Source organism: Abramis brama (genome assembly GCF_963993115.1).
Source record: "Abramis brama genome assembly, chromosome: 5".
Taxonomy (NCBI): Eukaryota; Metazoa; Chordata; class Actinopteri; order Cypriniformes; family Leuciscidae; genus Abramis; species Abramis brama.
The window spans coordinates 12,684,411-12,701,962 of record NC_139967.1 but is presented as its reverse complement, the minus strand read 5'-3'; the positions used below and the strand labels follow the sequence as shown (position 1 = coordinate 12,701,962).

The 17,552-nt window shown below is 36.6% G+C and overlaps 1 protein-coding gene across 39 annotated transcripts in view; it reads left to right on the top strand.

Moving 5' to 3' along the window:
- The window catches only part of camk2b1 (calcium/calmodulin-dependent protein kinase (CaM kinase) II beta 1), a 71,684-nt gene that overhangs the window by 32,334 nt on the left and 21,798 nt on the right, over window positions 1-17,552 (top strand). For 18 of the 39 annotated variants that reach the window (XR_014606125.1, XM_084113156.1, XM_084113137.1 and 15 more), the window contains 8 exons: window positions 4,377-4,479; window positions 4,621-4,704; window positions 5,989-6,083; window positions 7,452-7,574; window positions 7,671-7,754; window positions 7,837-7,879; window positions 9,682-9,777; window positions 14,941-14,978. Coding sequence is in view for 38 of the 39 variants with exons in the window: in XM_084113156.1 (XP_083969282.1) it covers window positions 4,377-4,479; window positions 4,621-4,704; window positions 5,989-6,083; window positions 7,452-7,574; window positions 7,671-7,754; window positions 7,837-7,879; window positions 9,682-9,777; window positions 14,941-14,978 (666 nt within the window). In the remaining variant the exon portion in view is untranslated. The remainder of the gene's footprint in view (window positions 1-4,376; window positions 4,480-4,620; window positions 4,705-5,988; window positions 6,084-7,451; window positions 7,575-7,670; window positions 7,755-7,836; window positions 7,880-9,681; window positions 9,778-14,940; window positions 14,979-17,552) is intronic. The other 21 variants (XM_084113159.1, XM_084113143.1, XM_084113157.1 and 18 more) reach the window with 2 other exon arrangements.

The window sequence follows — 17,552 nt, the reverse complement described above, 5'->3', positions numbered from 1 at the left end:
CCACCTGAATCTGAAAAATCCTTTTATAAAACAGTGTTTGATATTATTACTCAAGAAACGGAAGGGATACTGATTTGTGGAGGCGACTGGAATGTTGTATTGAATTATACTCTGGACTCCAGCAGTACCGAAAAGAATAGTAAAACACATCTGACTCGTTACATTAACACAAATTTGGCAGAATTAGGGGTAATTGATATTTGGAGAGAATGTCATCCACTGGAAAGGGATTATACATTCTATTCGGCCCCACACTCAGTTTACACAAGAATTGATTACTTCTTTATGAATGTTGAAGATCGTTTTAGAATCATGGAATGTGGGATAGGAGCAGCTGATTTATCAGACCACTGTATTCTATATTTACTTTTAGATCTCAGCAGGAGAATAAAAAATACAACTTGGAGATTGAACGTGGGGATGCTTAACGATTCAAAATTAGTGGATAATTTAAAAAAAGAGATAAATACTTATAAGAATGAAAATGATAAAGAAGGTACAGATCCTACAATGTTATGGGATGCTATGAAGGCAGTAATGAGAGGTAAATTAATATCCTATGCCTCATTCATTAAGAAGAAAAGACTTTTAGATTTTCAAACTGCCTCGAATGAATTGGAAAATTTAGAACATCAACACAAAATCAATAAAAACCCAGAAACACTTAAAAAAATAAAAGTAGTAAGAAGAAGAATTAATGAAATATTAACAAAAGAAGTAGAGAAGAAAATTCGATATCTAAAACAAACATACTATGAGGGAGGTTCCAAATCAACCAAATCTTTAGCCAGACGATTAAGAAATAAACAACAACTTAATACCATACATAAGATTAGAGATCCCAACACCAAAAATCTAGTTTATACGCCAGAAGAGATCGAGAGAGTGTTTGAAAAATATTATGCAAACCTTTACGCTTAACCTGCAGCAGCAGATGATGCAACAATTAAATAATTTTTGGATTCATTAGACCTTCAAAATATAGGAGAATCACAAAATGCTACGATATGTGCATTAATTACGGAAAAGGAATTGGAGAATACAGTAAAAAGAATGAAATCCAATTAGGCACAGGGAAATGATGGATTCCCTATAGAATGGTACAAGATGTTTAAAAAAGAGTTGAATCCAATGCTGCTAGCTTCATTTAATCAAACACTTAAAAATGGTGCTCTCCCTCCATCATGGAAAGAAGCCATAATAACTGTTATACATAAAGAGGGTAAGGACAAGGAATTCTGTGGACATTATAGACCTATATCAATACTGAACTGTTATTACAAGATATACACTTCCATTATATCTAACAGATTCCAAACATTCATGTCTGATTTGATAGAGGAAGACCAATCAGGGTTTATCAAAGGGCGACAAACTGCAGACAATATTAGGAGAACCTTGCATATTGTAGAAGAAGTTCAGAGAAGAAAGGAAAGTGCCATTTTGCTAAGCTTAGACGCGGAGAAAGCTTTCGACTGCGTTAGCTGGAGGTTTCTGCATCTTAGCTTGGAAAAACTAGGCTTTAACCCACAATCAGTCGGATGTGTTAAAACATTGTATCAGGAACCAAGAGCTAGAATTAAAATAAATGGCAGCCTCACAAATTGGTTCAAACTGGAAAGATCCACACGGCAAGGGTGTGGATTATCCCCCACCCTTTTTGCAATTTTTATAGAACCCTTGGCACAAGCGATAAGACAAGATAAGGAAATAGAAGGAATTAAAATTAGAGACGTTGAACACAAAATTGGGCTATTTGCCGATGATATCTTAATATATTTAAAACAACCAGACAAGAGTTTACCACATTTAATGAACCTATTGCAACATTTCGGTTATCTGTCAGGCTATAAATTGAATATAGGGAAAACGCAAGTTCTACCTCTAAATTTCATCCCATCCACAGAAATGACACAGAAGTATGATTTTAAATGGAATAAGAAATTTATTCAATATTTGGGAATAAATATTCCAAGTAACCTTTCTAAATTGTATAAAATCAACTATGAAGCCTTAAATCAAAAACTTTATAAAGACATGGAAAGGTGGGGCGTCTTATTGTTAGACTTATGTCAGAGAATTGAAATTATCAAAATGAATGTGCTGCCAAGAGTATTATATTTGTTTCAATCTTTGCCAGTGCCAATACCGAGGCCACAGTTTGTGGAGTGGAATAAAAAGATTTCAAGATTTATTTGGAACGGGGCTAAACCAAGAATCAAGTACTCAACACTTCAACTACCAAAGAAAGAGGGAGGATTGGCGCTGCCAAACTTTGAAGAATATTTTATCGCCACACAACTCAAACATATGATTAACTGGTGTATTCCGGATTTTACAGCAAAGTGGAAACAAATAGAGTTGAACACTGATGAGTACCAAGTACGGGCCATGATTGCCAGTAAAAAGATGCTCAAAGAAAATGAAAACAAGTTGGATTCAATAACCAAATTCACCTTAGAGGTCTGGTTCAAATTAGTAAAAAGGTATAAAATGGAGAAGGAGATAAAGATATTTAGCTGGTTGGCGTACGATTCAAATTTTAAACCAGGAGTTTTGAATTCTAAATTTAAAATCTGGGCTAATAAAGGTTTGAACATACTAAGTAATTTTATCAAAAAAGGGGAAATTATAAGCTTTCAGAATTTAAGGCAGAAATTTGATTTGGAACATCAAGACTTCTATATGTATCTTCAGGTTAGAGACCATTATCAAAGGGAGATAAGGCCAGCCCTCCCGGATAAAATAAATGTTATAACTGAAATTTTGGGGTGTGCTTATAGAAACAAAGGAGAAAAGTTGATATCTAAACTGTATCAGGGATTGGTATCCAACAGAAGAACTTCAACACTTTATATTAGAGATAAATGGAAAAAAGAATTATTAGTAGAAATATGTGATGACGAATGGTATGACATATGTGAAACACAACTATCCACATCTAGTTCTAGAAATTGGAAAATATTTTGTTGGAAAAATGTGGTAAGATTTTTTATAACACCAAAGATCAAGAGGGCTACCTCATCAATATGTCAGCCCTGCTGGAGGATGTGCGGTGAACAGGATGTGGGTCATGCACATATTTTCTGGCAGTGCACAAAAATATTCCAATACTGGGATAGTATCTGGGAGGAATCAGGGAAAATACTTGGATATAAACTACCAAATACATGCTTAGTACTGTACTTCGGAAGTCTAACAGAAAAGAAAATACAAAAGAAAGACAAATACTTAATTAAAATCCTTCTGGCAGCATCAAAAAAGGCCATTACATGAAAATGGTGTAAAGAGGACCCCCCAACCCTGAAAAACTGGAGAGACATTGTGGAGGAAATTCACAACATGGAAAGACTAACATATATATTAAGGTTACAGCAAGAAATGTGCGAAGAGAGATGGAAAAAATGGACTTTATACACAAACTTGATTCACTATGACCACTGACACTGTGTTGTCAATGTTCTTTTTGTTGTTGTAAAATTGAAAAAAGCATTAATAAACCTTAAGTGAAAAAAAACAAAAAACGCTAACATTGTGAAATATTACTACAATTTACTATCACTGTTTTCTATTTTTATATATTTTAATTGTAATTTATTCCTGTAATGGCAACGCTAAATTTTCAGAAGTCAGTAGTTTTATGTAGCGTTTATTTGGAATAAAAATCTTTTGTAACATTTATAAATGTATTTTTCTGTAAATGTATTGTTTTTATTTTTAAATCATTTTACTGACCCCAAACTTTTAAATGGTAGTGTATATTTTTATTTATCACAGCTTTGATCAGTTTAGTTACAGTTTATTGTGAATCAGATAGTGAGGGAAATGGATGCTAGATCCACCAGATACTGCAATGCAGGAAAAGCTGCTTGAGATTTGACTATCTGGTGCAGTGCTTGTGAAGGTGTGTGTGACTGTATTTGGTTTGTTAGCCTGCCCTTACAGATCAGAGTTGCTAGCATTATGATTTATAAGATAGTGTTGTGTGTGTGCGTGCTAGCAGAAGCATCAGGAGGCACTAGAGGGGATATCACATTATTAGCATCCATCAGTGACAGAGAATAATGAGGCTAGATAATCTGGGTCAGTCGGGAGAAAAACACGCACACATACGCGCACACTGTTATTGCCGTATTTTCCACATCCTTCATTTAGAAAGTTCGTCAACCAAACTCAACATTCAACTAATATTTCAAAGAATCAGATTTTGAGGGTTGTTTGTATGCAATGTTACATTTGAACATGTGATGGATATCCGACTATATATTCTTGTTGTGTAGTGTGTGTTAGCATGCACAGTGTGTTTGTTATTGTGATTGTGTGTGTTTAAGGTGTGTGTTAAGGCAGGAGAAATGTTGTCTTGATTCTCCCCACAGCCAGAGAATCTGCTCTTGGCCAGCAAGTGCAAGAACGCTGCTGTGAAGCTGGCTGACTTTGGACTGGCCATCGAGGTGCAGGGAGACCAGCAGGCATGGTTTGGTATGTAATCGTAGCAGTGTAGTTTGATTTTGAGACACGCCCACACGACTCTATCTTGTGTGTGCTTACTACTTTTACAGTCACATTTTACTGGTGCAGCAGAATTATCTGAAAGAGTGTGTGCTTAACTATGTTTTATAGGATTTGCAGGGACACCAGGTTACCTGTCACCTGAGGTGTTGAGGAAGGAGGCATATGGCAAACCGGTGGACATCTGGGCCTGTGGTAAATAAACTCAAATACAGTGACAAGCACATGCTAATTATGAAGAGACAAAGAGATTTTCTGTGCTGTGCTTCAAAACTAAGTGAGCTGCCTTGCTGTCTACCTTCCCTGCTGAAAAAAACCTTAACCAGCCCAAGAAGGTTTTCTGTTCTTAGCTGGCATCCAATCCTGTTCGAGCTGGTCTGATTTGCTGGTTGTAGGGGGGGTCTGGACACTACTTTTTTTTTTTTTTTTTAACCAGCTTGGCCAGGATAGGTGATCAAGCAAACTAGGATTCGGAAATGGTTCTAGGCTTTAGTTTTTTGTTTGTTTTTCAGCAGGGTCCCAAAGGGATATTCAGAAATACAGAGATTTTCAGTGACGGAGACAGGAAGTCATTCATTTTTAATGAGAGTTGGGGATTTCTAGTCGACCTACACAACACTATTTAAACCTACTAGCAAACAACATCCTCATCTACAGGGGTTGGACAATGAAACTGAAACGCTGGCCAGTATAGTGTTGGAGGTTTCACGCCTATATATGCACAGCCTTGTGGCCAATCTCCACTGATTTTACATTCAATCAGTAAGAGCAGAGTGTGAAGGTTGAATTAGCAGAGCAATAGCGCAGGTGTACATAAAATATTGCAATTCCACAAAACATAATGGGAGACATATCAGAGTAAAAAAAAGATGACACATTGTTGGTGCGCATCTCTCTGGCTCATCTGTGACCAGGACAGCAAGTCTTTGTGGTGTATCAAGAGCTATGGTATCCAGGGTAATGTCGGCATACCACCACGTAGGACTAACCACATCCTACAGAAGTAATTGTCAGTGCAAGAGGAAGCTGTCTGAAAGGGATGTCCAGGTACAAACCCGGATTGTATCCAAAAAAACCTAGAACCCCAGCTGCCCAAATCACTGCTAAATTGAATGCGTACCTCAACTCTCCTGTTTCCACCAAAACAGTTTGTCGGGAGCTCCACAGAGTTAATATTCATGGTCAGGCTGCTATAGCCAAACCTTTGGTCACTCGTGCCAATGCCAAATGTCAGTTTCATTGGTGCCAACTTTTATCTGTCATTCCCTAGACAAACTGATGCCCTACACCATATTAATAAATTACTGTGTTCGAAAACCAGGTGTTTCAGATTCATTGTCCAATGTATTTTTTAATACTTTTGAGTATAGTACAAATTATATTACCTGACATATACTGTAGGGAACAACCTTAAAAATGTTGCTTATGTATGCACTTGGAACAGAAACATTATTATTTTTTTAATTGTTCTCTATTCAGGTGTGATTCTGTACATTCTGCTGGTTGGATATCCACCTTTCTGGGACGAGGATCAGCACAAACTTTACCAACAGATCAAAGCTGGAGCTTATGATGTAAGTTTTACATATTTTCAGTTCTGTACCTCGCTCCCCCTCCCTCTCTCTTTCCCTTCTTTATCAAGCTTTATTGTTTTTCAAGTATGTACTGAAGGATGCACTTCATGAATATACAGTCCTCGTGTAGTACGTTTCTTGCTTCTCTGACACGTGTCCCATCTGATGTATTCGTGACATTTTGATGTTCCCACTCCATCTAGCTTGTGCAACATATTTGTTTGATAAACATTTCATGTAGGCAGGAGGGTTCATAAGAGATATTTTCTTTGATTGAAGTTATAGCAATGTTAGGTGTTAAAGAAGTTTTATTATCATGTGTCTGAGTTTTGCTCTCTGCTGCTGGTACTGGTTTGTCTAGATTGATATTTGTTCTGATTTAATCATTCTATGAAAGCATTTTTAAATGTGAGTGCAGAAATTCTATTTAGAATACTGTATTTAAAGGTGCAGTAAGCGATTTCTGAGAAACGCTGTTGATATTTGAAATCACCAAAACAAACACGCCCCTACCCAAAAGGATCACACCACTGTCTTGATAGCTCCGCTCCCAAATTCACAAACAATTGCAACACAGGCACCTCCCCCCTAATGAGTATACGCCCCTTACTGCTGATTGGCTACAAGTGTGTTTTGGTGCTCGGCCCGTTCCACTTTCAACAGCGTTTCTCAGAAATCTCTTACTGCACCTTTAGGAAAATGTGATAAATGTGTATTGATTTTCACATATGGAGTGAATTAAGTTTGTCCCTAAGATCCATGTCTTCTCTGCTTGTCTTTAAAAAACAGTTGAAAGACCTTTTGATTTTATAATGACAGTTTTTTGTTATAGTTCCCTGCAGTATACTATAGTCTTACTGACCCTCATATGCTGCTCTTTACTTTTGTTCCTCCTTTACCTTTACCTTTACCCTTCAACATCTGTAACTTTAAGTTACTTCCATTAGGATAATCATGCTTCTGAAAATATGTTTTTCCCCTCTTTTTATTATTCAACTTATTTGTCTGCGTGCCTTTTTTGTTTATTCATGCAAGTGGAGTGGAACTCTGTATAAACCCAATTGGGTTTCGTTCCCCTCCTTGTACTGTATCCATGTGATATCCGTGCAGAACAAAAAAAAAAAACAAAAAAAAAATTCACATTATAAAAACACTTTATCACCATCACATAGTCAGAATATCATATTAAGAATGTTTATTCGTTTTTATTTGGGAGCATTGATTCATACTTGTTTTTTCTTAGAGATGCACATGTTATAGAAACTGCATTTTCCAACTGGTGGTTTATTTGATCAACAAAGGTTTGCAGCTGTAGCTTATTAATACATCTGAATAATATAATAATTTTTTTTTTTTTTCCTCTGGTAGTTTCCATCTCCAGAATGGGACACAGTTACTCCTGAAGCCAAAAACCTCATCAATCAAATGCTGACCATAAACCCTACCAAAAGAATCACTGCACAGGAAGCTCTCAAACACCCATGGGTCTGCGTATGTATTCTCCGATATGCACATGCAGACATATAAAACACTTATGCAAATACAGCAAAATGCAGGTCAAAATCTTTTCCCAATTTGTTTCCATAGCAACGCTCTACTGTGGCTTCCATGATGCACAGACAAGAGACTGTGGAATGCCTGAAGAAGTTCAACGCCAGGAGGAAACTCAAGGTGTGTTTCATAGTAACACACAAACATGCTCACTCAATTTTATTTTTACACAAGAGGTTAAATTTCCTCCCTCTCCTCACAGGGGGCCATCCTCACCACCATGCTTGTGTCACGGAACTTCTCTGGTAAGTTACTCGGGTATGATGAAGCTGGATATTAACTCTTTGAACGGTTTTGATGGAAAGTTGACAGATCTGTGTGTTTTCTGATTAGTCTGTTCTGTGTATGATCACATGTCTTGATGTGCTTTGTTGACTGCTGTCTGCCAAAGAAATGTTGGCCGAAGAAGTCTCTTGGTCTCAATAAAAGTGACTTGTGGGCAAGACTGTCAATGCTATACAGGGTCCTAAAAATTATTCTGACACTTAGATTGCAATTAAAATATTTGAATTTCATTGTATTAGACATCAAACCAAATGGCACCTGAAAACAAATGATGCAGACAGTCCCTCCAGATTGATTGTGATTGCTGAACACAATCCAAAATCAACAAAATTAGTTTTTTTTTTTTTTACAGCAAAACGATCACAAGAAGCGTAGAACTGCTTAAAGCTATTGACACATTAGTGTGATGATGAAACATGCCACATATGCTTAAATGGCCAAATACACATCAAATTGTGTAAAAATTGTGTGGCTGAATTTGTTAAAACAAAAATAAACAAGCATTTTTATCTGTCATGTATGACTATTGTATATCATGCATACATGCTAGTTTCCATAAAATTCTGGAAATTACCACCACAAAATCAGTATTTTTGATCACACATTTAAAAAAAAAAAAATTCAGTTGTAAAATCCTTGTGGGAATGGCTAGAGTGTTTCTCAGAACTAACTTAAATTTTTTGATAAATTACGTTTACCAAAATAATCACAATTATTTGGCTAGTATTGTAATCATGATTATTTAATACGATTATAAGTGGGCCATATGACCAAAACCTTATATGAGTAATTTAACAATAGCGATATATATATATAAGTATATATTTTCTGGAAATAAGGTTGCTATGACATCTAAATTTTAGATACCAGTGAAATTTCACAGTTCTGTTTACCAATTTTGATACCAGAGCAGAGTACTAGGCTAACTAATGCAAGTAAAAAAAAGAAAGAAAAAGTCCTCTAAAACAGTGATACAATAAAGGAAAAAAAAGAAATTACAATAGGTCAAATAAGATAGAAAATAATACAAATGAAACAAATTTTGACTAGTTTATCTGGTATCATTTTAAATATTACAAATTACCACTTATTATTAATAAGTGCCACTTAGTCCATTAACTAGTGTATAGACATTCATACATTTTTAAGTGTGGTTTAAGTGTCCACATACTTTTCATGACCACTGTCTGCATACACTTTCTCTCAGCCCACCACCTTCTTACTATCCTTTCCTCTCCATCTCGCAGCTTGCGGTTTTCATGTAGCTCTGACCTCACAGATATCATGCATAATACAGAATAGCATGCATTTGTAGGTTCCTCATTGAACGTATAACCTCTCTGTCTCTCTCTGTCAGCTCTCTTTTATTTGATCTCCTTAATGGAAATTCAAGTAGTTATAGTAGCAAACTGCCTTCTGATCTCATCTGTGATGCCAGGGCTCTGCTTTTAACCGCTTCAGATGATGGTCCAACAGAGGACGTTGATAAATATGTGTGATTTTGAATGTTAGGAGGGACGATTCCCTCTGATTCAGAGTCAGATGTCAATATGGCTCCTGTTTAAGTGGGTATCATTTTGTTACGAGCCACCTGTCTCTCAAAGAAAAAAATGGTTTGATGTGTTCTTATAACTGACAGTTTCTTCTCCCATAGACTAATAAATGGTTCTCTTTCACTCTGCCCCCTTTCCTCTTCCCTCTCTTTCTCTCTTTGTTCCTCCCTCTGAATTTGTTTGTGATTGTGTGTGGGTGTGTGTGTTAGTGGGTAGCAGGCAGACCACGGCTCCCGCCTCGGTCACTGCGGCTGCGGCTGCTGTAGCCGCGGCTGCAGGCACCACAGCAGGGCTGGTGGAACAAGGTAGCGCCGCCCTGCTGGGCTTAATTCCTCTGACACTCTCTGTCTGAACACTCCTCTCATCCCCTCATCCCCTTATTCACACAGTGCACACCACTGTTTTTTCCTTTTCTTTTCCCTCTCATTTTCTAATTTCCCTTTTAATTTCCCATAGCATTACCATATACCGTTTCCTTTTCCATTTCTTTCCATTTTTCTTTCCCAATTCCTTACACTTTCCAGTTCCATTTTCCTTTTTTCTTTCACTTTTCCTTTGTTTTCCTTTTAATTTCCTGTTCTCTTTCTTTCAGTTTCCTTTCCTTTTCCTTTCTTTCTGCTTCCTTTCAGTTTATGATTTCCTTATGATTTCCTCTAGTCATTTATTTTCCATTTCCATTTTCTTTTTCAGTTTCCTTTTTTTTCTTTTTCCTTTTTAATTTTTCTTTTTTTCAATTTCTTTCATAACGAAAACTCGAACTCACGAACGAAACATCATTCAAACATCAACCCCCAATCATCCTCTTATTTCCTCTCTGTCACTCACTAGTCCATGATTGTCTCTGCATGGGGCTAAAGTGTGCACGATGACTCACCCTCTACCTGTCTTTCCTGCTGTTTCTTTTTCTTTCTTGTCCTCTACATTCCCGTGTCGGTACTCACTTGCAGTTCATGTCTGAATGTCATATGTAGCCACTTATTGGTCCTCTAAGCTGTCTGTCATCATCACTGTCATCATCATTTCATTCATCTTTTATTTATTTCACTGAGGAGCTACACCAAGATCCCTGCATGATGAAATCATTTTTCCTTCCCACTCTCCTTTTTAAGTCCTCCATCATTTCTTCCTTTCATATGTGCCATAAATCACTGCCTTTGACTTTTTTTCTGGTTTATTCTTATCCTCCTCCTCCTCTTCACTTTTCTTTACCATTTTTGACAACCATAAGCCATCTTCACTTCCATCCTCTGTATTCCTCCTTCCTTCCTTTAACTCTGTCTTTTAATATGGTCTGTGAAGTTGAAGTTCACCCCTGTTTCCGGGGGTGGAACAGTCTGCCTGCTGTTGTGCTGAATGCTGCATGGGAGGTTGGACTAATGCATGTTCACTAACTTGGGGGTGTGATGGGCTGAATGGATCTTGTGCACTTGTGCATGGTCAAAGCTTCTTGACAACTGTACTCACTATATCAAAATGTTTTATATAGATTTTTTTTTCTAAAAATAATCTTTTTATTTTTAGCCTTTTTTAACCAGCATTTCATATATACTTGTATTGAAAGGATGTAGAATTATGTACAATTTCTATTAACATTAATTAGAAATACTGGATCCACAATATAAAGGAAAACACATGAAAACAATATAATTTTGTTCCATATTGGTGCCGTAGTGAGTATACAGTTGCAGTAGATTATTTTATAGGTTATTTTATAGTTCTATACACTACACTACTGTATGTGTACAATTTATCACAGTTAATCTTGGGCCTTCATGCCTGTAATTAAACATTATAGTTGTAGTTTGATCAAGAACATTTAATTTTGAATCTTTTTCTTGCTCCTTATTTCAACAATTCTTTGTTCATTGCATCTCCTCCAGAACTGATAGCTCGGATATCAATCATTGCTAATCTATCACAAAACAAATCAATTTCTGAGCAATCTGCTCAAACAGCCAAATGTAGTCATTTTAAGGTCTTATTTTTACTTTAAGTGTGTGTTATTTTATATGTAATTACTGTAGACTATTTGAACAAGAGAATGACAGCATTACCTTTGTTATCAGTCACAGTCAAACGACTGCATCTAAAAAATTTTGACCAGATAGTGAAGGAAAAGCAAAAGCAAAATTCAAGATAGTTTTGATTTGTTTAACATTTTCTTGGTCACTGTGTTATTCCCACACATTCAATTTGTGTTGTTTCATAGCACGCTTATAATAAACAGAAAACTCCATTGGAGTGGACGCTAATATAAGTTATTGTTGTAGTTTTTTCTTTTTTTTTAAGTTATAATTTTTGGTGTGAATTTTGTCCATGAGTAGGACTGGCCTGCTAAACAAATTTTTAGATATTTTTTAGCTTTTTGTTGATATTCAGTATATATCTTGATATTTATTTATTTGCTCTGAAATGGTTTCAAATAATGTTTTTCTGTCAGTGGAAGAATCTTTTCGACCAAACAGCCATTGACATTTAAGCTTAGAGAAAAAAATAATGTAATTAAGTAGAATTTCTTGATTTATCCTAACAGCTGTCTTGGAGGAGAAGCCAGTGCCATTGTTTTGCCATTTACCTTCATGAGAGTGCAGAAAATGATTCAGGTTTAAATGTTTTTCATCTTTTCCTTTTCCTGTTTTTTTTTTTTTTTTTTTAATGCATCATGAGTGAGGTAGAAGGGTTGAGCTGGTACATTGAGCGTGTCCTGTGGCTCAATGTGAAGGCTGTGCTTCATATTTGATGCTCCCTCCACATGCCTGCAATCAAATATTTATGTAGTGCTGCCTCTCTCTGTTGTCCTCTACTACCCTCAGCCTGAGCAAACAGACTACTGCGCTATAGGCAGTTACACTACATATACTGATATCTGGATCATTCCGAATCCTCTGATTTGACTTTAATACAGTGCATAAAAGAGAATGCATTTATATTATATACAAGTATGTGAACTCCCGCTTCTAATTAACTAACTTGACTGTGGAAGACTAACAGCAAAGGGGGGGGGGGGTCAACTGCATATAAATGTCTAAAAGAATTTCTTTAATTTTTATGTTTTATAGTGAAAAACTATGTAATGCTCAGTTTTGCTTGTGCATTTATTATACATAACACAAGATGCATTTAAATTCTGTTGTATTGAGATAATATTCTTTATTTAATATAAATATTATATTATTATTACTGTAATGATTAAATAAATGTGTTTAATGTAAATATTAATCAAAATATTTGATTATTTAATGTTACATTTTTCAAAGAGGACTAGGTTTTAGAGTAGTGAAACTGCTTATACAAAAACATCCTGGCACAAACTTATTTGCCTGCTTGTTTTTTTTTCACCTCGTTTGTGCTGACCCTGCAATATAGATAAACTCTGAGAAAAATGATGACTGTACTGAAAATAAGTTGACACTACTTTTTTTTTCTTTTTCTTGAGCCCCATATACAGCTCCACAGACAGTTTTTTTTAACTTCACCGTTCATAGAAACAACACACGAGACTTTGGTTTTTTGACCTCTTCTCCACTGCTCTCTCTTTTTCTCTCCATTCTCTCTTCCTCTCTTTCTCTTGCTCTCTGTGTTAATGGCAAGGTAAGGAGTTCCGCTCACTCTAGAGTATTAAATGTTACTTCACCACTCCTGCTCTTTCTACAGGGACGCATGCTCATTTCTTCTCACTGATCTCTTTGGGCCACCAGATGGATGGATTGGTGGCCCAGATACAGTTCTAGGAGGATCTGTGTCAAATTCCAACCTTGAATGACCCTGTTCTTTGATTTATGACCAGAAATACTCTGGTCATAAATACTCTGGTTGTACCTATTTAATTTTCAATGCATAATGTCAGGCCATGTCATCCATTGAACAGTCTTATTGGTGACGAAGCTGTATCTGTTGGATCTTTTTTTTACAGAATACAGAGTCTTTTTGCTGAACTGATCTGATGAACACTATCTAGATCAGTAGTCTTATCCTCAGAAGTGCTAAGACACCCTTTAAAATGTGTAGTAGGGATGGGTGCAAGTACACGAGTACTCAGAAATTAAACACGTTTTTTTTCTCGTAACTCGATTTGATTGAACTTCGATTTGAAGACGTTTCACTGTGATTGAAATCCAGTGACAGCTATACACAAATGTACCAAAGGCATCACGTTTTTTTAGCATCATTTTTGCAGTATGAGTACTCAAGTATAGAAAATTATCAAAAAGGCCCATCCCCATGTTTAACTTGAGAAATAAAGCTTAGAATCTTTTCAGTTCTGCTTTATTAAGTCTAACCAACTCTGGCTCTGTGGGTCTTTGAGGAAACAGACATGCCGAATGAGTTTGATGCGAATGTAATGGTGTTACTGTGGTTTATTACTAAAAAAGCAGAAGTTATTTGAATGAACTGCTTTAAAGGTGCACACACAGCTCGAGAGGGTCTGTGTATTTGTATGCAAATGTATTTTGAATATAAAATGGTACAAGAACCAATAATGACAGTGATTGTGTCAGATGCTTCCTTTTACAGTGTTTTTATGTTGATTTAATAAGTGTTGTTCACCATGATGCTGTAAAAGCACTGAATTTTTGTTTTTGTTTTGTTTTTTTCATAATTAATTTGATTGAAAAGTTCCTCGGTCAACTATTCTGTTTAGAAATTGTTTGGCTGAACCTACAAAAGCTCATTTTAAAATTTTAGTTGCTTCTGTGATAAGGAAGCGGATTTAAATTTATAGCTTAGTGAATTTCTCTGCCACAATCTAAGACTTACAAAGAGCATAAACATGATACTTTTTTTTATTTTTATTTGACAATGAGGAACAGTTCACTCAAAGCAGCCATGGGTAACGCTTTATAATAAATCTTAATCTTTAAAAATCTTTATTAATTTTATATAATACTTGATTTGAACAATCAAATGGGTATCATGAAACATTGAACATGAAATATGCTGATTTAGTAAGAATTATATAATGTGTTGTTAAAGACTCACTAATGACGTTTATTATAAAGTGTCATTGGTAGAAATCTGGCTGTATCAGTCAGAGTTCTGAGTAGGCCAACACAGAATCTACCCTTGCAGAAAGTTCTTGTTTTTTTGGCAGAATTTGAATGCCTGTCATTCACAAAGTTTTGAAAATCTCCAGGCTCTTTTGAGCTTGTTTATTAAAAGTTTGGGCTAATTTATGTATTTAGTTATTAATAATGGCTTACCATGTTTAAAGCCATTCCATACAATTCTTCCCCTCAAAAATAAGTGCAGAACCAAAAAAAAAAAAAAAAAGAAGCAGATTCAGTCTGGGCCTACCGGTACTTATGCTGTTCAAGATTATTAGTATGATTAATATCTACAGTGTTATGTTTGGTTTTAGGAAATACAGCCCTGGGTAAATTGCCTGTCCGGCGGGTTAATTGACATTTTGTAATATGTAATATGGTGTTGCTGATTTAACTTCTCTCTCTTATTTTCTCCCATTGTAGCAGCCAAGAGCTTGTTGAACAAAAAAGCAGACGTTAAGGTAAGAAGATCTGTTGAACTTCTGACCTCTGTGACCCAGACATGACCATATGGTTTCTTAGTACCTTCAATCTTTTCACTACTCAGTCTCTCCGCCCTGCTATTTTACTGCCTAATCTGTCAGTGCTTGCTGTGTGTGTTTAGAGTGTTGTCTTTGTAGCATGATTGTGTTGTTTTCATAAAGTACATAAGTGTTGTCAGTTCATATTGTGTTTGAAGTGTGTGTGTGTGTGTGTGTTAGAACAAGAATGTCTGAAAACATGACCACTGATACCTAAAATCACCTCGTTAAACTGTATTTAAATATTGTTCAAATTAAATCTAGTCAACCTCTCCTCAAAACTGATTTCACCTTACTGATAGATTCCAAAATATCACAAATATTCAGAGATCTCTGTTTCTGAAGGGTAGGATTTAGGGTTTGACTTCATATGTTCTGTTTTATTTTTCCATTTAACACTAACCCCCGGTTTCACGGACAAGGCTTAAGCCTAGTTCCAGACTAAAATGCATTATTGAGCTGTTTTAACTGAAAGAAACATGCACTGACATATCTTAAAATATGTCAGTGCCATTGTTTTATCTCAAGATGCACATCAGTAATAGCCTGGCAAGCCAGACCTACATCAAGATGTTAGGTCTGGAAACTCACCATAGACGCGGTTTAATCCGAGGGGCGGGATAAACGGCTGTCTTTCAAATTCCCTCTGCACGCAATAGGACAGCGCTTAAACCAACCAGAGCGTTTTCCCAACAGCGGAGCTTAGTTGATAGATTCAACTTTTGCCATATCTGGCCGGCAAAACGACGAACACATCTTCCTTTTTTTAAGAATGACTTAAGTGCCGTTCTTTGCTCTTTTCTCAAAGAAAAACTTAACTCCAAGTCCTCCAGAGTCGTGGACAAAGCCGATTCGAAAGACCGTTGTTCTCCATCAGCAGCCGTCATTCTTTGTTTTCAAGTGGCAGCCGTCGCAACTCTGTCGTCATATGTTAAGCCCGCCCCCTGCCTACTCTATACACGACGTGATTGGCCTGACCCAATTTAGGTTTTTGCAGCTAGAAGGTCTATTGAGAGTTGCTAGACCCACCTGGCTGCGAAATACATTTTGCTGCCGCTAGGGTGCGTCTAGATTTCTAGGCTACATCAGTAATGTTTTTTCTAAAGAAAATGTAAAAATCTACTTAAATGTCCTAATTGAACTCAGGCTTAATCTTGGCTAAATCCTAAGTCCTGTCTGTGAAACCAGGCCCAAAAGAGTTTAAATTAGCTTATCTTGAAACTGCACTTTTCTATATAATGAAAGCGGATGGTGACCAATGACTGTCAAGCATATGACTTGTAAACTATATTACTACTCTTCCAAAGCCTGTCTGCCAGTTCTTCAGAAGACTTGTAATATAGCTCATTAATGGACCCCAGATAATGTAAAAGTAAAACAAAACACAAGTTTGGACTGACATGAGAATGAGTAAAAAGGTAAATATCCCTGATTAGGTAATATGTTGTGAATATATTAGCCACCTTTAACACATTTCCCCATATTTCAATCCATCCCTCAGGGTTCCACTTATTAGTGCAAAAGTGTACTAATAGCATGTGGATTACGCAATAAGCTTTTGCATTGAGTATTTCACTGAATTTGCTGGACTCATTAGAACGTGAAAATATATATTTATTTAGCTACCAATAACAGCCACCTTTAACACATTTCCCCATATTTAAATTCATCCCACAGAGTTCCACACATTTGTGCAAAAATGTAAAAATAGCGTGCGGATTATGCAATGAACCTCATGATGATGATTGTAGTGAATTTGCGGGGCTCTCTAGTAGTCCTAAGAGTGTTACCAAACACCGTAACAAGCTCTATCCGGTCATGGAGCCAGCGATACCACTGAAAGATGAGACGAAATAAATGCTTTATTTCCGTCAGCGCCTGTGGACGTGTGGGAGACGTTTAGGAGAATGATTTAACGATGACGGCTGTGAAGTCATTGAGGATTCTATGGAATCTTCCACGAGCCAGAATAATTAGATTTATGAAATGGGATTTTCAGAGATGAACTGCACTTAACACTTATGAGAGTGATTGTAGACACACACTCACACATTCCTACCTGTTTCTACTTCATCGTCACCCCACAACCCACCTCTGTGACTCACACCTGCTATCTCCATGTGTATGTGTATGTGTGTGTGTGTGTGTGTGCGCGTGTGAGTGGAGAAATAGTTCAGCAGGGAATGTGACTCTGGTTCCAGGAATAGCCGTGATTCTGAAACCCTGGAAACTCTGAGACGAAAATAGCAGCACATCGCTCCTCTCATCGCCTAGCAACAGGCTCCCCCACGTCCTCCAGCCATTTTAAAACATTTCTTCTCTCCTTTTCATGATTACTTCAATCTCCCCTTCCTTCACCTTTATGCTCCGTCTCCAAAGATCATGTTGAGCTGCTCTTTATTTAGTTTCTGTCACTATTTTTTCGAAGTTGACTTCCTTACTTTGTGTCTAAATCTCTGCAGTAATGCTGGTTATGTAATTCTGCTTTAGAATTGGAGGCGTTTTTTTTTTTTT